This window comes from Heterodontus francisci, chromosome 8 (assembly GCF_036365525.1).
Source record: "Heterodontus francisci isolate sHetFra1 chromosome 8, sHetFra1.hap1, whole genome shotgun sequence".
Classification (NCBI taxonomy): Eukaryota; Metazoa; Chordata; class Chondrichthyes; order Heterodontiformes; family Heterodontidae; genus Heterodontus; species Heterodontus francisci.
Window position 1 is genome coordinate 122,260,217 of NC_090378.1, and position 22,757 is coordinate 122,282,973.

The following is a 22,757-nucleotide window of genomic DNA, read 5'->3' on the forward strand; positions in this document are numbered from 1 at the left end:
ATATAATATATAATAATCGACACACTGTCCCACCTCCTGTACTGACACATCCCACAGTTATATTTAATATATAATAATGGACGCACAGTCCTTCCTCCTCAACTGATACGTTCCACAGTTATATATAATATATAAGAATGGACGCACAGTCCCACCTCCTGTACTGACACATCCCACAGTTATATATAATATATAATAATGGACACACAGTCCCACCTCCTGTACTGACACATCCCACAGTTATCTATAATGTATAATAATGGACACACAGTCCCACCTCCTGCACTGACATATCCCACAGTTATATATAATATATAATAATGGACACACAGTCCCACCTCCCGCACTGACACATCCCACAGTTTTATATAATATATAATAATGGACACACAGTCCCACCTCCCGCACTGACACATCCCACAGTTATCTATAATGTATAATAATGGACACACAGTCCCACCTCCTGCACTGACATATCCCACAGTTATATATAATATATAATAATGGACGCACAGTCCCACCTCCTCGACTGACACATCCCACAGTTAAATATAATATATAATAATGGACACACATTCCCACTTCCTATACTGACACATCCCACAGTTATATATAATATATAATAATGGATACACATTCCCACTTCCTAGACTGACACATCCCACATTAAAAAATAATATATAATAATGGACACACAGTCCCACCTCCTGTCCTGACTCATCCCACAGTTATATATAATACATAATATTGGACACACAGTCACACCTCCTGTACTGACACATCCCACAGTTATATATAATATATAATAATGGACACACAGTCCCAACTCCCGCACTGACGCATCCCACAGTTATATATAATATATAATAATGGACACACAGTCCCACCTCCCGCACTGACACATCCCACAGTTATATATAACATATAATAATGGACTCACGGTCCCACCTCCTGTACAAACACATCCCACAGTTATATATAATATATAATAATGGACGCACAGTCCCACCACCTGTACTGACACATCCCACAGTTATATATAATATATAATAATGGACACACAGTCCCACCTCCCGCACTGACACATCCCACAGTTATATATAATATATAATAATGGACGCACAGTCCCACCTCCTGTACTGACACATCCCACAGTTATATATAATATTTAATGATGGACGCACAGTCCCACCTCCTGTACTGACACATCCCACAGTTATATATAATAAATAATAATGGACACACAGTCCCACCTCCTGTACTGACACATCCCACAGTTATATATAATATATAATAATGGACACACAGTCCCACCTCCTGTACTAACACATCCCACAGTTATATATAATATATAATAATGGACGCACAGTCCCACCTCCTGTACTGACACATCCCACAGTTATATATAATATATAATAATGGACACACAGTCGCACCTCCTGGACTGACACATCCCACAGTTATATATAATATATAATAATGGACACACAGTCCCACCTCCTGGACTGACACATCCCACAGTTATATATAATATATAATAATGGACACACAGTCCCACCTCCTGGACTGACACATCCCACAGTTATATATAACATATAATAATGGACACACAGTCCCACCTCCTGTACTGACACATCCCACAGTTATATATAATATATAATAATGGACACACAGTCACACCTCCTGGACTGACACATCCCACAGTTATATATAACATATAATAATGGACACACAGTCCCACCTCCTGTACTGCACATCCCACAGTTATATATAATATATAATAATGGAATCACAGTCCCACCTCCTGTCCTGACACATCCCACAGTTATATATAATATATAATAATGGACACACAGTCACACCTCCTGGACTGACACATCCCACAGTTATATATAACATATAATAATGGACACACAGTCCCACCTCCTGTACTGACACATCCCACAGTTATATATAATATATAATAATGGACACACAGTCACACCTCCTGTACTGACACATCCCACAGTTATATATAATATATAATAATGGACACACAGTCCCTCCTCCCGCACGGACACATCCCACAGTTATATATAATATATAATAATGGACACACAGTCCCACCTCCTGTACTGACACACCCCACAGTTATATATAATATATAATAATGGACACACAGTCCCACCTGCTGTACTGACACTTCCCACAGTTATATATAATATATAATAATGGACACACAGTCCCACCTCCTGTACTGACACATCCCACATTTATATATAATATATAATAATGGACACACAGTCCCACCTCCTGCACTGACACCTCCCACAGTTATATATAATATATAATAATGGACACACAGTCCCACCTCCTGTACTGACACATCCCACAGTTATATATAATATATAATAATGGACACACAGTCCCACCTCCTGTACTGACACATCCCACAGTTATATATAATATATAATAATGGACACACAGTCCCACCTCCAGTACTGACACATCCCACAGTTATATATAATATATAATAATGGACATAGTCCCACCTCCCGCACTGACACATCCCACATTTATATATAATATATAATAATGGACACACAGTCCCACCTCCTGTACTGACACATCCTACAGTTATATATAATATATCATAATGAACACACAGTCCCACCTCCTGTACTGACACATCCCACAGTTATATATAATATATAATAATGGACATAGTCCCACCTCCCGCACTGACACATCCCACATTTATATATAATATATAATAATGGACACACAGTCCCACCTCCTGTACTGACACATCCCACAGTTATATATAATATATAATAATGGACACACAGTCCCACCTCCAGTACTGACACATCCCACAGTTATATATAATATATAATAATGGACATAGTCCCACCTCCCGCACTGACACATCCCACATTTATATATAATATATAATAATGGACACACAGTCCCACCTCCTGTACTGACACATCCTACAGTTATATATAATATATCATAATGAACACACAGTCCCACCTCCTGTACTGACACATCCCACAGTTATATATAATATATAATAATGGACATAGTCCCACCTCCCGCACTGACACATCCCACATTTATATATAATATATAATAATGGACACACAGTCCCACCTCCTGTACTGACACATCCCACAGTTATATATAATATATAATAATGGACATAGTCCCACCTCCCGCACTGACACATCCCACATTTATATATAATATATAATAATGGACACACAGTCCCACCTCCTGTACTGACACATCCCACAGTTATATATAATATATAATAATGGACACACAGTCCCACCTCCTGTACTGACACATCCCACATTTATATATAATATATAATAATGGACACACAGTCCCACCTCCTGTACTGACACATCCCACAGTTATATATAATATATAATAATGGACACACAGTCCCACCTCCCGCACTGACACATCCCACAGTTATATATAATATATAATAATGGACACACAGTCCCACCTCCTGCACTGACACATCCCACAGTTATATATAATATATAATAATGAACACACAGTCCCACCTCCTGTACTGACACATCCCACAGTTATATATAATATATAATAATGGACACACAGTCCCACCTCCTGCACTGACACATCCCACAGTTATATATAATATATAATAATGAACACACAGTCCCACCTCCTGTACTGACACATCCCACAGTTATAAATAATATATAATAATGGACATAGTCCCACCTCCTGCACTGACACATCCCACAGTTATATATAATATATAATAATGAACACACAGTCCCACCTCCTGTACTGACGCATCCCACAGTTATAAATAATATATAATAATGGACATAGTCCCACCTCCTGTACTGACACATCCCACAGTTATATATAATATATAATAATGAACACACAGTCCCACCTCCTGTACTGACACATCCCACAGTTATAAATAATATATAATAATGGACACACAGTCCCACCTCCTGTACTGACACATCCCACAGTTATATATAATATATAATAATGAACACACAGTCCCACCTCCTGCACTGACACATCCCACAGTTATATATAATATATAATAATGAACACACAGTCCCACCTCCTGTACTGACACATCCCACAGTTATAAATAATATATAATAATGGACACACAGTCCCACCTCCTGTACTGACACATCCCACAGTTATATATAATATATAATAATGAACACACAGTCCCACCTCCTGCACTGACACATCCCACAGTTATATATAATATATAATAATGAACACACAGTCCCACCTCCTGAACTGACACATCCCACAGTTATAAATAATATATAATAATGGACACACAGTCCCACCTCCTGGACTGACACATCCCACAGTTATATATAATATATAATAATGGACTCACAGTCCCACCTCCTGAACTGACACATCCCACAGTTATAAATAATATATAATAATGGACACACAGTCCCACCTCCTGGACTGACACATCCCACAGTTATATATAATATATAATAATGGACTCACAGTCCCACCTCCTGAACTGACACATCCCACAGTTATAAATAATATATAATAATGGACACACAGTCCCACCTCCTGGACTGACACATCCCACAGTTATATATAATATATAATAATGGACTCACAGTCCCACCTCCTGAACTGACACATCCCACAGTTATAAATAATATATAATAATGGACACACAGTCCCACCTCCTGGACTGACACATCCCACAGTTATATATAATATATAATAATGGACTCACAGTCCCACCTCCTGAACTGACACATCCCACAGTTATAAATAATATATAATAATGGACACACAGTCCCACCTCCTGGACTGACACATCCCACAGTTATATATAATATATAATAATGGACTCACAGTCCCACCTCCTGAACTGACACATTCCACAGTTATAAATAATATATAATAATGGACACACAGTCCCACCTCCTGGACTGACACATCCCACAGTTATATATAATATATAATAATGGACTCACAGTCCCACCTCCTGCACTGACACATCCCACAGTTATATATAATATATAATAATGGTCACACAGTCCCACCTCCTGAACTGACACATCCCACAGTTATAAATAATATATAATAATGGACACACAGTCCCACCTCCTGGACTGACACATCCCACAGTTATATATAATATATAATAATGGACTCACAGTCCCACCTCCTGTACTGACACATCCCACAGTTATATATAATATATAATAATGGACACACAGTCCCACCTCCTGTACTGACACATCCCACAGTTATATATAATATATAATAATGGACATAGTCCCACCTCCCGCACTGACACATCCACAGTTATATTTATTATATAATAAACAGACGGTGTATTAAAACAGTTGCTTCAATCTCCTGTCTTATCTATCTGGGAAATATTTCCTGTTTTGTGCATTGCTGCCACATGTGTCGATGAGAGTGTTGACAGAAACATTCCCCTGAACGGTGTGACAAATTGGGAAAGGATGGAGGAGTTTAGAGAGGACGAGGAGCTGCTGTCTTCATCAGTGAGAATCTCACAGCTCTGGAGATTTGACATTTTGCTTCATTCGATTCTCTCTGGGTTCTGGTGGAGTCGCTTCATGAGCACAGACTAATTATTGATCATTATTATTGACCCCCCATCCCAGGTCAGACACCCCAGGTCAGTTACTATGGAAACAGGTTTATTCTCATCTGGTTGAACAATCTGGTTGACACAATTTTCACCAATCAAAATCCAATTTCGAAAAGTGTCTAAATGAATAAAACTGAAATCATAAATAGAAAGCAAACTGAACAAATTAAAGCCTGATTTTATTTTCACTATCCACTACACACTCCTGTCCCTGTGGTGCCCACTGCAGCCTGAAGGCCTCAAGTGACCCAGCAGACACCCCCTGCTCCTTCTCCAGGGCCACCCGGGTGGGGACAATGCCATGGTAGAGAGACTGGCAGCCAGTGCCACCACCCCCATGGGTCCCATCCAACTCGGGCCTGTGGATGGACACCTTAGCCAGGCCCAGGAGCAGACCCACGAGGAGGGGCCTCCAACCTGCCCACTCCCCTCTGCACTGGGTGGCCAAAGATCAGGAGCGTGGGCCTGAATTAGAACCAGAGGATGAGAAGCAGCCCCTTCAAATAATGGAACAGGGGCCACAACCTCTCCCACTCCATGTAGACATGATCCACCGACTCTGAAACTCACTGTTTTCAAATGGTCCATGAGGAAGACCAGAGTCAGCAACAGAAACATCACATTTACAGAAACACTCCTCCCCTTTTTTCCAGGGCACAGGCAGGTGAGCTCGGTTTGCTGGGAGATTTTCATTTTCCAGGAATTGAGTGGCTCCAGGCTTTTCCATCTGATGTGGTGGGAAGAGCAGCTGGAAGATTTATCATCGACAAGTAGAATTCCCAACTTTCCCAAGCACGGCAGCATGGAATTCAGACAGAGAGAGTGAAACAGAGACAGTAGGAGAGAGAGAGAAACAGAGACAGTGGGAGAGAGAGAATGACAGAAAGAGAGACATTGGGGGAGAGAGTGAGATAAAGAGAGACAGTGAGAGAGACAGAGAGAGAGAGAGAGAGTGAGAAAGAGTGAGAGAAAGAGAGTGAGATAGAGAGAGGGAGGGAGAGAGAGAGTGAGAGAAAGAGAGAGAGGGAGATAGTGAGATAGACAGAGGGAAAGAGCACAAGAGGGACAGCGTGAGAGAGAGAGATGGCTGGTTGTCCCAGTGGACATTGGGACTCTGACGTCTGGCCTATATGAGGGTCCCGAGCCTGCTCATGTCATCAGCACTCGCCGGAGCAACTTTCTGGGAGGCAGCCTCCTAATTGGTCACCTCCACACTCACTGTCCTATTAATGATGGCGGTCAGGCTCCCGAGCCTGCAGGCCCAATCAGAGGGCCCACAGTGATGTCAGGCTGGCAGCTCCACCGGGAGAGGTGGGCCCTGCTGAAACAGGCAGGCGAGAGTGAGGGCCCCTCAACATGGAGAAGCCCTCGGCTGCCTGCAGAGGAATAGTAAAATAAAAAGGGCTGAAGCCAGCTGGGCCATCGGTTTGAAGAGGGTTAGGGTTAGGAAACTCCTCCACAGGATTATTCACAGGCGGGACTGCAGCTTTTCATCCCTGTAGCTCTGTCATTGGGACATAGAGTCTCCGTCCCCGATGGTCCCCTGGCCTGCTGCCGGGAGGGCTCCTCCATTGAGCTGGCGGCCTCCACACTCGGGGGTGGGGAGGCCGCTCCGACGTTGGTAAAATACCAGCACCGGCTCAAAAATGGCCCCTAAATGTGAACTTCATTGCTCGAATTGTCTGCCCATCTCCATGGAGCCAGCAGATGACCGGTTCCCAGTACACCCATGGGAAAGTAACCCGGAGGCGGGAATGTGTCAGGGAGCCATGTTGACACGGCTCGTCGTATTTTTCCCAGTCCTGCCCAACCTCTAAATGAGAACCCCGTCTCCATGGCACCGGGAGAATTCATCCCAGTCTGTGAGAGACAGAGAGAGAGAAAGTGAGAGAGAGAGAAAGAGAGAGAGAGTGAGAGGGAGAAAAAGAGAGACAGAGTGAGAAAGAGAGACAAAGTGAGAGAGTGAGAGAGAGAGAAAGAGAGAGATAGTGAGAGGGAGAAAAATAGAGACAGAGTGAGACTGAATGAGAGAGAGTGAGAGTGAGAAAGAGAGAGAGAGTGAGAGAGAGAGAAAGAGGGAGACAGTGAGAGGGAGAAAATGAGAGACAGAGTGAGAGAGAGTGAGAAAGAGAGACAGAGTGAGTGAGAGAAAGAGAGAGACAGATTGAGAGAGAGTGTGAGAGAGAGAGAGCATGTGACAGAGACAGAGTAACAGGGAGAGGGACATAATGAGAGAGTGAAAGAGACAGAGTGAGAGAAAACAATGAGAGAGAGACAGAATGTGAGAGAAACCCAAAGTAGCAGAGACAGAGTGTGACACACTGAGAACGACACACACAGACAGAGACAGACAGAAGCACACATAGAGACAGAGACAAATAGATATATATAGAGAGAGTGTGAGAGACAGAGACACACATACACACAGGCAAAGAGTTACAGAGAGAGAGACACAGTGACAGTGAAAGACAGAGAGAGGGTGAGAGTGAGTGAGTGAAACAGAGAGCAGAGGATATTGTACAGCCCCTGCACTGGAAGCTGTCAGTGTGGTATACGTTCGGTAAAGGAACCAAGCTCAGACTGAGTAAGTAAACCTCAATCCTCCGTTACTAATCCTTTAAATACTGAAACTTTCGAAAACACAAATGCTGAATAGTGGAAGGTGTTAGTAAGGAACTGCAGTCAATGAAATGGTTCATTGAAGAGCACTGTGTATAACAGGGTGCCCAGCTGTATTTCTTTAGTTACATTCCCCCTTTAACCAGCAAGATATAAGTAACCAACTTTTACCGAGTGTGTAGAGGAGATCTGGACGTTTGCAGACTGTGGTCACATTCCTGCTCCATGGAGTGAAATCCCTCACTAGACTCCTGCCAGTCTCAGTGTGAGCTCTGGGTCTCTGTCACAGTCTCTGATATAACTGATCTCAGCACCAGCACAGTGAGACACCGAGGTCCCACCTCCCCCAGCTTTAACTCTGCTCTGTCCACTCCCTGCTTATCTCTTGTCAAAGTTCTGATGACAAACAGTGACAGCAGGGCTCCCAATCCAGTGGCTTCAGTGTTCCAGGGTTTTGGGGAAACTCTCAGTTGCTTTGTCTTTGGGTCGAGTTCATGTTGATTGTTCTGACCAGGTGATGAAAGTCTCTAGGGGTCTTTCACAGCCTTCACCTGGTCTTACTGTAACAAGATTTAATTTGAAACACACTGTGTTTTGAGCTCCTTCCAGGTGAATCCTTGTTCACCGCTTTCCAATTGTGAGGCAAAGAAATGAGCACAAACAGGTTTTCTTAGGTTTAAAGAAGAAAGGTAAAATTTATTAAAACTTAAACTAAAACTCTAATTCAGTTAATGCGTACGGATACACGCCATGCCCCATGCTAGCATGCATATGCGATACACACATGCAAATAGAGACAGAAAAGAGCAGAAGAAAAATAAAGTGCAGAGGTTTGAGGCAATCTCTGAAGAGAGTTTTTGTTACTGTGCTTCGAGCTCACTGTAGTCCTTGCTTGTCGGTAGATGTTGCTTTTCATTGGGGCCCAGTATTCTTCTTAAACCTTGTTCACTGTGGGAGACTTTTCCCTCTTGCGGTTCATATGTCTTCAATGATTTCTGAAGCTGGTGAGAGAGATGAAAGCCGACGGGAGAGAGACAGTGGCAAGCCAGCCATGAAAAGTCTTTTCAGTCCAGGAGCAAACAGCTTTCTGAGTTCAAATTCTCTGTGGCAAGTTCAAATTCAAAAAACTACAACAGCCAGTTAGTCATGTGACGAAACTGGTCTGGCCATGTCCGATGGTGTAGTCGGCCATCTGAGCAGTCAAGTTGGAATGGGAGCTCCTCCATCCTCAATGTCTGGTAATCAAAAGTCCATTGTGGATTGAATTTGTCAGGAAATGGTCTTTTGTCCCTTCCAAGTACTGTCTGTTATTATGCCAATGTCTTTCCAGTCAAGGGCCTGGTGTTTTTTTTTAAAAACAAGTTCTTTCTTTACTCCAGCAACAGATTAAAAAGCAGTGTTCATATGGCGAAATTAATGTGCCTCATTCTTGGCAGGTGGGGGCCTGCATGACACTGATATTTATCTCTGAACCGACGTCACTGAAAATGTTCATTTACCTCATTGCTGTTTGTGGGATCTTGCTGTGCACAAATTGTCTGCCACATTTCCTACATTCCAACAGTGACTGCTCTTTAAACAAGTCCTTCATTGTCTGTAAATGACTTTGGGAGGTCCTGAGGTGTGAAATACTCAATATAAATACAAGTCTTTCTTTTCTTTTTATTAACTGGGAGCTCCCACAATACCCTGTTGATTAAAGCTGAACCCAGCAGAAAATCCACAGAAAACTGACTAATGTTTGTCTGATTTGTCTGTGTGTTTATTAGACATGACTGAGCAGATAGCAAGAGTTTCAGCAGCAACAAAGGTGTTACTCTAGTGCCCCTCCCACTTTCCCCATCGACTTACAAAATACTTACGGGGAAAGGGCTCAGCACCTGCCATCGACTGGTTAAATGTCACCCCTCTAGACTACAGGTCTCCCACAATCTGCTCTCCATCTCTCTCCTGAAGGCACTATCTCTGGCTGGGGCACAGCTCCACCCTCCCCAAGTGGCCTCATTCCTCAAAGTGTGAGCCGGGAGGGTGAGAATGGCAGGCTATTCGACTGTGAGGTGTTAGTGTTGTCTCAGTGGGTAACACTCTCACCTCTGAGTCAGAATGTTGTGGCTTCAAGTCCCACTCCAGAGACTGGAGCACATAATCCAGGCTGACACTGCAGTGCAGTATTGAGGGAGTGCTGCATTGTCAGAGGTGCTGTCTTTCAGATGAGACAAACTGACGTCTGCCCTCTCAGGTGAATGTAAAGGATCCCACTGCACTATTAGAAGAGCAGGGGAGTTCTCCTCGGTGTTCTGGACAATGTTTATCACTCAACCAACGGCACTGAAAATCAGATTATCTGCTCATTATCACTCAGCTGTCTGGGATCTTGCTGTGCACAATTGGCCGTAAAACACTTTGGGACATCCTGAGGTAGTGACAGGCACTATAGAAATGCAAGTCTTTCTTTGAGTTTGGAGGCTCCTGATCCTGACCCTCGCGCACACTCTCACCTTCCAGGCATCATGGGATCATTTGGAGCAGTGACCCTGCCTGACCCCAGTACACTGAGACTGATTATAACCTCACCCTTGACCTCACCCCAGTGTTGGACAAGAAGGTTTTAAATGAAATCTAAAACCTTCTACACCGACACCCAACATGAATCCTTTCTGACATGTGTTGATACAAGTCTGCTCCAGTGTTCTCGGAGAAAGTTCTCCGGATGTGTGTGTGATCTGAGATTTGTTAACACTGAGCCTGTTTCCTCCGGATAGACTGATCTACAGTTCGAGCTTCCTGTCAGGTTAACAGTGTCTTAAAGGGACACTGAGTCTTTAAACACTCTTACTATTAACCATTTCAGTGCTGAATTGGTGAGAACCCTTCATTATAAAAGTTTAAACAGAGAAACATAGAAAGATTTACAGTGCAGATGAGGCCATTCGGCCCATGGTTTCCATGCCAGCTGAAAATGAGTTAACAAACCTAATCCCACTTTCCAGCTCTTATTCCCATATCCCTGTAGGTTTCAGCACCTCAAGTGCATATCCAAGTGTTTTTTCAATGTGATGAGAGTTTCTGCCTCTACCAACCTTTCAGGCAGTGAGTTCCAGACCCCCAACACCCTCTGGCTGAAAAAATTACTCCTCAACTCACGTCTCATCCTTCCACCAATTAATTTAAATCTATGCTGCCTGGTTATTGACCTCTCTGCTGAGGGAAATAGGTCCTTCCTATCCACTCTATCTGGGCCCCTCATAATTTTATACACCTCAATTAAATCTCCCCTCAGCCTCCTCTGTTCCAGAGATAACAATCCCAGCCGATCCTGTCTTTCCTCATAGGTAAAATTCTCCATTCCTGGGAACATCCTCGTAAATCTCCTCTGTACCCCCTCTTGTTTGATCACATCCTTCCTGTAATGTGGTGACCAGAACTGTACACAGTTTTCTAGCTGTGGTCTAACTAGTGTCTTCTACAGTTCTGGCATAACCTCCTTACCCTTATACTCCAGGCCTCAGCGAATAAGGGCAAGCATCCCAGAAGCCTTCTTAATCACCTTATCTAGCTGTCCTGCTACCTTCAGGGATCTGTGGACATGAACTCCAAGGTCCCTCAGTTCCTCTACACTTCTCAGTATCATCCCATTTATTGGATATTCCTTTGCCTCGTTTGTCCTCCCCAAATGCATTACCTCACATTTCTCTGGACTGAATTCCATTTGCTATTTTTCTGCCCACCTGACCAGTCCATTGATATCTTCCTGCAGTCTACAGCCTTGTTCCTCATTATCAACCGCAAGGCCTATTTTTGTATCATCTACAAACTTCTTAATACCCCTTCCATTTAAATCTAAATCATTGAAAGATACTATAATCAGCAGTGGACCCAGTACTGAGCCCTGCAGAACCCCACTGAAAACAGCTTTCCACTCACAAAAACACCCGTTGACAATAAAACTTTGCTTCCTGTCACTGACTCAATTTTTGATCCAATTTCCCACTTTTCCTTGGATCCCATGGGCTTTTAATTTTCTGACCAGTCTGCCATGTGGGATCTTATCAAAGGCCTTGCTAAAATCCATGTAGACTCTTTCAAACACGACGCCCACTTTGACACTCCTTGTAACCTCCTCATGAAATGTAATCGTTAGTCAGACACAAACTTCCCTTAACAAATCCATGCTGACTGTCCTGAATTAATCCCGTGTTTCTCTAAATGATGGTTTTTACTGTCTCTCAGAACTTTTTCCAATAATTCTCCCACTGCCGAGGTTATGCTGACTGATCTGTAATTACTTGGTCCATCCATTCTTTCCTTTTTAAACAACAGTACAACATTAGCAGTCCTCCAGTCCTCAGGCACCATGCCTTTAACCAGAGAGGATTGGAAAATGAGGATCAGAGCCTCCGCTATTTCTTCCATTGCTTCCTTTGCAGCCTGGGATACATTTCACCTGGGCCTGGTGATTTATCCATTTTCAAGGATGTGAAACACCTTAATATTTCCTCCCTCACTCAGTTTATCCCATCCAAGATTTCACACTCCTCCTCCTTAACTACAATGTCTGCTTTGTCACTCTCTGTGAAAAAAGGCACAAAGTATTCATTCAGAAACATGTCCACATCCTCCACCTCCACACACAGGTTAGGTTTTTGGACTCCAATTTACCCCGCTCTTTTCTTAGTGATTCTCCGGCTCTTTATGTATTTATTAAACATCTTTGGGTTTTCCTTGATTTTACTAGCTCATATTTTTTCATGTCCTCTCTTTGTTTCCCTAATTTCCTTTTCAATTTCACCCCTGAACTCTCTACACTTCTCCAGGTTTTCTGCAGTATCAAGATCTCAGTATCCGATATAAGTTTCCCTTTTGTACCTTATCCTACTGTGTATGCTCTTTGCCATCTGCGGTAAATGGAGATTTGGGAGTCTCACCCTTTTTCTTTGTGGGAACATGTTTGTTCTGAGCCCTCACTATCTCCTCCTTGAATGCCTCCCACTGCTCTGACACTGATTTACCTTCAAGTAGCTGTTTCCAGTCTAATTCTGACAAATCACATCTCAGCTTAGTAAAATTGGCCTTTCCCCAGTTTAAAACTTTTACTCTTGGTCCATCTTTATCCTTTTCTATAACTGCTCTAAATCTAACTGAATTATAATCACTGCCACTAAAACACTCTCACATTGATCCCCTTCCACCTGCCCAGATTCATTCCTGAAAACTAAGTCCAGAACTGTATCTTCTCTTGTTGGTCTTTCTACTGATGAGAAAAGTTCTCCCGAATGTATTTTAGGAATTCTGCACCCTCTGTACCTTTTATACTGAATTTATCCCAGTTAATATTTGGAAAGTTGAAATCCCCTCCTATTACTGGCCTGTTGTTTCTGCACTTTTCAGTAATTTGCCGACACATTTGCTCTTCTCTCTCCCTCTGACTGTTTGAGGGTCTATAGCAGGAGTCTGGAACCTGCGACTCCGGAGACACATGTGACTCTTTAACAGCTCATTTACAGCTGCCAACCTTTTCCAGTTGGATCACATTAACATGAAAAAGGCCGAAAAAATTCAGTCAAGGAAAGTAAACTGTGTTTTTATTGTGGGGAAAAAAGGCTAATCATTATGTTGTACTTTATAGTTTCAAATGATTATTTAAATGAAAAGCATCATCATTGTCTAAATGAACTTGTTTGAGTGGTACAGCTTCCATTGGAGGAACAGTTTTTATGTTTGTGACCATTATTGTTTCTAATATCACTGAGATGATAAATTATTCTGCTATTAGAAACTTCTTTTTTATTACGAGAATCAATAGCTGAAAAAATTGTCTTAATTCTGCACGTCTGAATTTAAATTTTTTTTTAAAATTTTGACTTTACTGACAAAATTATACAAAAACAAGTCAAAAAAATGCAATAATTCAGAGTGAAACCTATTCTGATTTTGACTTTTTTTCTATTGATACATAAATTCAATACATGTATTTTATTTATTATATATACAAAGTGTGCATTCTACCAGAGACACTTGGCAATTTAGAAGGTATTTGGTTTAGAAATGCTGAATTTTGGTCTTGACACTGCCAGTAGTTTTTATTTTAGGTAATATTTTTGAAAACAGTCTCTTCAGGTAATAAAGGTTACCGACCCCTGGTCTATATATAGTGCAGCAATGTGATTGCCCCTTTTTTGTTCCTACGTTCATTCAGATGTCCTCATTCGATGATCCTGCTTGAATATCATCCCTCCTCACAGCTGCGATTTTTTCTTTTGACTAATATTGTGAAACCCTTCTCCTTTTTTCTCTCCCTCTCTATCCCGTTGGGAAACTCAGTATCAGGAATATTGAGCTGCCATTCCTGCCCTTCTTTCAGACTCATTTCAGTAATAACTGTCATCAAGGCAGCATTTGAGTCTGGAATCAAGGAGCCCGAGCAAAACTAGAGTCAGTGTGAATCAGGGGGAAATCTCTCGACTGTTTGGAGTCATACCTAGCACAAAGGAAGATAGCTGTGGTTGTTGGAGGTCAATCATCTCAGCTCCAGGACGTCACTGCAGGAGTTCCTCAGCATAGTGTCCTAGGCCCAACCATCTTCAGTTGCTTCATCAATGACCTTCCCTCCACCATAAGGTCAGAAGAGCGGATGTTCGCTGATGATTGCACAACCTTCAGCACCATTCGCGAATCCACAGAAACGGAAACAGACTATCTAGAAATGCAGCAAAACCTGGACACTGTCCACGCTTGGGCTGATAAGTAACAAGTAACATTCGCGTCACACAAGTGAAAGGCAATGACTATCTCAAATAAGAAAGAATCTAACCATCTCCCCTTGACATTCAATGGCATTACGATCGCTGAATCCCCCACTATCAACATCCTGAGGGTTACCATTGACCAGAACCTGAACTGCAGTAGCCCTGTAAATACTGTGGCTACAAGAGCAGGTCAAAGGCTGGCCACCTAGGAGGAAAGGCCAGCAGTTGCATGGGAACACCACCACCTGCAAGTTCTCCTCCAAGCCACACACCATCCTGACTTGGAACTATATCGCCGTTCCTTCACTGTCACTGGGTCAAAATCCTGGAACTCCCTGCCTAACAGCACTGTGGGTGTACCTACCCCACATGGACTGCAGCAGTTCAAGAAGGCAGCTCACCACCACCTTCTCAAGGGCTATTAGTGATGGGCAATAAATGCTGGCCTGGCCAGCGACGCCCACATCCCATGAATGAATAAAAAAAACTACCATATCATACTTCCAAGAGCAGTCGAACACAATTTAACCAGTTGAACATCAAACCATCCACTGTCTTTGTATTTTAGACTAAACCTAGCAAGCGAGGCAAATTAAGAAGTGATGGTGCTCATTTCTAACAATTCAACACCAGCTGCAGTTCATTAACTCAGCTGTCTGTTATCTGATGTGACAATTCCAAACACAGAAACACCCACAGAAACATACACATAAATATACACATAGAACACACAAATATACACAGAGAATACACAAATGTACAGACAGAACACACAAATAAATACATAAAACACACAAATATATACAGAGGACACACAAATAGACCGACAAAAGACACAAATATATACATAAAACACACAAATATATACAGAGAGCAAAAAATATACAAATAGAACACAGAAATACACAAACATGCAGTGATTAACAGTTTTTCTCTTCTCTTTCAGGCCGAGAGAAGTCTCAACCCACACTGACCCTGATGCCCCCCTCGCCGGAGGAGGTCAAGGCCAAGGGCACTGCCACCCTGGTGTGCCTTGCCGATCACTTCTATCCCGATGAAGTGGGGGTGGAGTGGAAGAAGGACGGTGCAGCCATTTCGGCCGGAGTTCAGACCAGCAATTACCTGCGAGCTTCGGACAGCACCTACAGTGTCAGCAGCCTGCTGACCCTCTCTGGCTCTGACTGGGAGTCCAACGCCCGCTTCTCCTGTGCCCTCACCCACGAGACCCTGTCCTCTCCCCTCAGTAAGAGTGTGAGCAGATCAGAATGTGTGTAGAATGTTAGAGACAGTCCGCAGAGGAGACACAACTTTAAATATAACAGGGGTGAGCTGGGAGGATAAAGGTCATTGTCAGCACGGAATTTCAACTCTCTTCCTTCTCGTGACTGGGTCTGAGACACCTCTGAGGATCAGGGGTTAAGGCACTAAATTGGGACAGTGTAGAGGGGGCTTTACTCTGTATCTAACCCGTACTGTACCTGCCCTGGGAGTGTTTGATTGGACAATGTAGACTCGTGATGCCAAGTAAAACCTCTCTAAGATGCTGAAGACTGTCAGCTGAGCTAAAATAATATGAACCTCAGAAGTCACCGCTCAGTAAACCAGACCTCCTTCCTGCTCACCCTGCAGTTACAATTTAAAGTTTAGTCTCTGTTTAAAGCGACAGGATTCTCATGTTATTGAGAAAATCTCCACAACTGTTTTAATAAACCTTCATTCTCCCTGTGAATTTCTCCAGCTTCCTCTCACTGAGCTGTTTATTCAAGTCTTTTTACTGTAAATGTAAATCTGTAAAAGGTAATAAACATTAAGAATATTCAGTAAATGTCTCGGGAGTACTTTGGAAATGTCCCACATTCCTGTCAGTTGATTGGCTGTATTTCAGCAAGTGATTCTAATGATTGGCTGGTTAAACTCTCAATCAATAGCACATTAGCATAAGATTTGATTACAAACAGAAATACAAACATATGAATTAGGAGCAGGAGTAGGCCACTCGGCCCCTCGAACCTGCTCCACCATTCAATAAGATCATGGCTGATCTGATTGTAATCTCAACACCACATTCCCTCCTAGCCATGATAACCTTTCACCCCCTTGCTTATCAAGAATCTATCTTCCTCTGCCTTAAAAATATTTATAGACTCTGCTTCCATTGCCTTTTGAGAAAGAGAGTTCCAAAGAGTCACGACCCTTGGAAATAAAAGAATTCTCAACTCTGTATTAAATGGGTGACACCTTATTTTTAAATAGTGACCCCAAGTTCTAGTTTCTTCAACAAGAAGAAACAACCTTTCCACATCCACCCTGTTAAAACCCCTCAGGAATCTTATATGTCTCCATCAAGTCACCTCTTACTCTTCTAAACTCCAGTGGATATAAACCTAACCTGTCCAACCTTTCCTCAGAGGAAAACCTGCACATTCCAAGTATTAGTCTAATAAACCTTCTCTGAACTGATTCCAACACATTTACATCCTGTAGGTGTGTGTTTCGGAGTGTGTGTGGGTTACCCAATACTGTCTGTTCGGTGTGTGTGTCTGAGTGTGTGTGGGTTACCCTGTACTGTCTGTAGGTGTGTGTGTCTGCATGTGTGTGGGTTACCCTGTATTGTCTGGAGGTGTGTGTGTCTGAGTATGTGTGGGTTACCCAGTACTGTACGTCGGTGTGTGTGTCTGAGTGTGTGTGGGTTACACAGTACTGTCTGTAGGTGTGTGTGTCTGTGTGTGTGTGGGTTACCCTGTACTGGCTGTAGGTGTGTGTGTCTGCGTGTGTGTGGGTTACCCTGTACTGTCTGTAGGTGTGTGTGTCTGAGTGTGTGTGGGTTACCCTGTACTGTCTGTAGGTGTGTGTGTCTGAGTGTGTGTGGGTTACCCTGTATTGTCTGGAGGTGTGTGTGTCTGAGTGTGTGTGGGTTACCCAGGACTGTATGTCAGTGTGTGTGTCTGAGTGTGTGTGGGTTACCCAGTACTGTCTGTAGGTGTGTGTGTCTGAGTGTGTGTGGGTTACCCTGTAATGTCTGCAGGTGTGTGTATCTGAGTGTGTGTGGGTTACCCTGGACTGTCTGTAGATGTGTGTGTCTGAGTGTGTGTGGGTAACCCAGTACTGTCTGTAGGTGTGTGTGTCTGAGTGTGTGTGGGTTACCCTGTGCTGTCTGTAGGTGTGTGTGTCTGAGTGTGTGTGGGTTACCCTATACTGTCTGTAAGTGTGTGTGTCTGAGTGTGTGTGGGTTACCCTGTCCTGTCTGTAGGTGTGTGTGTCTAAGTGTGTGTGGGTTACCCTGTCCTGTCTGTAGGTGTGTGTCTCTGAGTGTGTGTGGGTTACCCAGTACTGTCTGTAGGTGTGTGTGTCTGAGTGTGTGTGGGTTACCCAGTACTGTCTGTAGTTGTGTGTGTCTGAGTGTGTGTGGGTTACCCTGTCCTGTCTGTAGGTGTGTGTCTCTGAGTGTGTGTGGGTTACCCAGTACTGTCTGTAGGTGTGTGTGTCTGAGTGTGTGTGGGTTACCCTGTCCTGTCTGTAGGTGTGTGTCTCTGAGTGTGTGTGGGTTACCCAGTACTGTCTGTAGGTGTGTGTGTCTGAGTGTGTGTGGGTTACCCTGTCCTGTCTGTAGGTGTGTGTCTCTGAGTGTGTGTGGGTTACCCAGTACTGTCTGTAGGTGTGTGAGTCTGAGTGTGGGTGTGTTATAGAATCATAGAGTTATACAGCACAGAACCAGGCCCTTCAGCCCATCGTGTCTTTGCCAACCATCAAGCACCTATCTATTCTAATCACATTTTCTGGCACTTGGCCCATAGCCTTGTATGCTATGGCATTTCAAGTGCTCATCTAAATACATCTTAAATGTTGTGAGGGTTCCTGCCTCTACCAAGTGTTCAGGCAGTGCATTCCAGATTCGCACCACCCTCTGGGTGAAAATTCTTTTCCTCTAAGCCTCCTGCCTCTTAGTTTCAATCTATGCACACTGGTTATTGACCCCTCCACTAAGGCAAAAGGTTTCTTCCTATCTATCCTATCAATGCACCTCATAATTTTATATACCTCAATCAGGTCCTCCATCAGCCTTCTCTGCTCTAAGGAAAACAACCCTAGCCTATCCAGTCTCTCTTCATAGCTATCCAGTACTCTCAGTAGGTTTGTATGTCTAAGGATGTGTGTATTACACAGTGCAGTCATTTGGTGGGTTCCTCTGAGAATGGGTCTGTTACCCAGTATTGTCTGTAGGTGTGTGTCTCTGAGTGTGGGTGTGTTACCCAGTACTGTCTGTAGGTGCGTGTCTCTGAGTATGTGTCTTACCCAGTACTGTCTGCAGGTGTGTGTCTCTGAGTGTGTGTGTGTTAAACAGTACTGTCTGCAGGTGTGTGTCTCTGAGTGTGGGTGTGTTACCCAGTACTGTCTGTAGGTGTGTGTCTCTGAGTTTGAGTGTGTTACCCAGTACTGTCTGTAGGTGTGTGTCTCTGAGTTTGAGTGTGTTACCCAGTACTGTCTGTAGGTGTGCATCTCTGATTGTGGGTGAGTTACCCAGTTCTGTCGGTAGGTGTGTATCTCTGAGTGTGGGTGTGCTACCCAGTTCTGTCTGGAGGTGTGTATCTCTGAGTTTGGGTGTGTTAGCCTGTACTGTCTGTAGGTGTGTGTTTCTGAGTGTGGGTGTGTTACCCAGTACTGTCTGTAGGTGTGTGTCTCTGAGTTTGAGTGTGTTACCCAGTACTGTCTCTAGGTGTGTAACTCTGATTGTGGGTGAGTTACCCAGTACTGTCGGTAGGTGTGTATCTCTGAGTGTGGGTGTGTTACCCAGTTCTGTCTGGAGGTGTGTATCTCTGAGTGTGGGTGTGTTCCCCAGTACTGTCTGTAGGTGTGTATCTCTGAGTGTGGGTGTGTTACCCAGTTCTGTCTGGAGGTGTGTATCTCTGAGTGCGGGTATGTTACCCAGTACTGTCTGTAGGTGTGTATCTCTGAGTGTGGGTGTGTTACCCAGTTCTGTCTGGAGGTGTGTATCTCTGAGTGTGGGTGTGTTACCCAGTACTGTCTGTAGGTGTGTGTCTCTGAGTGTGGGTGTGTTACCCAGTACTGTCTGTAGGTGTGTGTCTCTGAGTGTGGGAGTGTTACCCAGTACTGTCTGTAGGTGTGTGTCTCTGAGTGTGGGTGTGTTACCCAGTACTGTCTGTAGGTGTGTGTCTCTGAGTGTGAGTGTGTTACCCAGTACTGTCTGTAGGTGTGTGTCTCTGAGTGTGAGTGTGTTACCCAGTACTGTCTGCAGGTGTGTGTCTCTGAGTTTGAGTATGTTACCCAGAACTGTCTGTCGGTGTGTGTCTCTGAGTTTGAGTGTGTTACCCAGTACTGTCTGTCGGTGTGTATCTCTGAGTTTGAGTGTGTTACCCAGTACTGTCTGTAGGTGTGTGTCTCTGAGTTTGAGTGTGTTACCCAGTACTGTCTGTAGGTGTGTATCTCTGAGTTTGAGTGTGTTACCCAGTACTGTCTGTAGGTGTGTGTCTCTGAGTTTGAGTGTGTTACCCAGTACTGTCTGTAGGTGTGTGTCTCTGAGTTTGAGTGTGTTACCCAGTACTGTCTGTAGGTGTGTGTCTCTGAGTTTGAGTGTGTTACCCAGTACTGTCTGTAGATGTGTGTCTCTGAGTGTGGGTGTGTTACCCAGTACTGTCTGTAGGTGTGTATCTCTGAGTGTGGGTGTGTTACCCAGTACTGTCTGTAGGTGTGTATCTCTGAGTGTGGGTGTGTTACCCAGTACTGTCTGTAGGTGTGTATCTCTGAGTGTGGGTGTGTTACCCAGTTCTGTCTGGAGGTGTGTATCTCTGAGTGCGGGTATGTTACCCAGTACTGTCTGTAGGTGTGTATCTCTGAGTGTGGGTGTGTTACCCAGTTCTGTCTGGAGGTGTGTATCTCTGAGTGTGGGTGTGTTACCCAGTACTGTCTGTAGGTGTGTGTCTCTGAGTGTGGGTGTGTTACCCAGTACTGTCTGTAGGTGTGTGTCTCTGAGTGTGGGAGTGTTACCCAGTACTGTCTGTAGGTGTGTGTCTCTGAGTGTGGGTGTGTTACCCAGTACTGTCTGTAGGTGTGTGTCTCTGAGTGTGAGTGTGTTACCCAGCACTGTCTGTAGGTGTGTGTCTCTGAGTGTGAGTGTGTTACCCAGTACTGTCTGCAGGTGTGTGTCTCTGAGTTTGAGTATGTTACCCAGAACTGTCTGTCGGTGTGTGTCTCTGAGTTTGAGTGTGTTACCCAGTACTGTCTGTCGGTGTGTATCTCTGAGTTTGAGTGTGTTACCCAGTACTGTCTGTAGGTGTGTGTCTCTGAGTTTGAGTGTGTTACCCAGTACTGTCTGTAGGTGTGTATCTCTGAGTTTGAGTGTGTTACCCAGTACTGTCTGTAGGTGTGTGTCTCTGAGTTTGAGTGTGTTACCCAGTACTGTCTGTAGGTGTGTGTCTCTGAGTTTGAGTGTGTTACCCAGTACTGTCTGTCGGTGTGTATCTCTGAGTTTGAGTGTGTTACCCAGTACTGTCTGTAGGTGTGTGTCTCTGAGTTTGAGTGTGTTACCCAGTACTGTCTGTAGGTGTGTATCTCTGAGTTTGAGTGTGTTACCCAGTACTGTCTGTAGGTGTGTGTCTCTGAGTTTGAGTGTGTTACCCAGTACTGTCTGTAGGTGTGTGTCTCTGAGTTTGAGTGTGTTACCCAGTACTGTCTGTAGGTGTGTGTCTCTGAGTTTGAGTGTGTTACCCAGTACTGTCTGTAGATGTGTGTCTCTGAGTGTGGGTGTGTTACCCAGTACTGTCTGTAGGTGTGTGTCTCTGAGTGTGGGTGTGTTACCCAGTACTGTCTGTAGGTGTGTGTGTCTGAGTGTGTGTGGGTTACCCTGTCCTGTCTGTAGGTGTGTGTCTCTGAGTGTGTGTGGGTTACCCAGTACTGTCTGTAGGTGTGTGAGTCTGAGTGTGGGTGTGTTATAGAATCATAGAGTTATACAGCACAGAACCAGGCCCTTCAGCCCATCGTGTCTTTGCCAACCATCAAGCACCTATCTATTCTAATCACATTTTCTGGCACTTGGCCCATAGCCTTGTATGCTATGGCATTTCAAGTGCTCATCTAAATACATCTTAAATGTTGTGAGGGTTCCTGCCTCTACCAAGTGTTCAGGCAGTGCATTCCAGATTCGCACCACCCTCTGGGTGAAAATTCTTTTCCTCTAAGCCTCCTGCCTCTTAGTTTCAATCTATGCACACTGGTTATTGACCCCTCCACTAAGGCAAAAGGTTTCTTCCTATCTATCCTATCAATGCACCTCATAATTTTATATACCTCAATCAGGTCCTCCATCAGCCTTCTCTGCTCTAAGGAAAACAACCCTAGCCTATCCAGTCTCTCTTCATAGCTATCCAGTACTCTCAGTAGGTTTGTATGTCTAAGGATGTGTGTATTACACAGTGCAGTCATTTGGTGGGTTCCTCTGAGAATGGGTCTGTTACCCAGTATTGTCTGTAGGTGTGTGTCTCTGAGTGTGGGTGTGTTACCCAGTACTGTCTGTAGGTGCGTGTCTCTGAGTATGTGTCTTACCCAGTACTGTCTGCAGGTGTGTGTCTCTGAGTGTGTGTGTGTTAAACAGTACTGTCTGCAGGTGTGTGTCTCTGAGTGTGGGTGTGTTACCCAGTACTGTCTGTAGGTGTGTGTCTCTGAGTTTGAGTGTGTTACCCAGTACTGTCTGTAGGTGTGTGTCTCTGAGTTTGAGT

General features: G+C 43.9%; 1 protein-coding gene and 1 gene segment (V, D, J or C); one reads left to right on the top strand and one right to left on the bottom strand.

The window, feature by feature from the left end:
• LOC137373124 (ral guanine nucleotide dissociation stimulator-like 1) overlaps positions 1-8,737 on the bottom strand; it is a 207,154-nt gene extending 198,417 nt beyond the window's left edge. The window contains exon 1 of the transcript XR_010975593.1: positions 8,453-8,737. The gene's annotated coding sequence lies outside the window, so the exon portion shown is untranslated. The remainder of the gene's footprint in view (positions 1-8,452) is intronic.
• LOC137373126 (Ig kappa chain V region Mem5-like) overlaps positions 1-16,852 on the top strand; it is a 31,858-nt gene extending 15,006 nt beyond the window's left edge. The window contains 2 exon segments of the V gene segment in view: positions 8,213-8,246; positions 15,974-16,852. Coding sequence covers positions 8,213-8,246; positions 15,974-16,302 — 363 coding nt within the window.
• Positions 16,853-22,757: the final 5,905 nt, after the last annotated feature.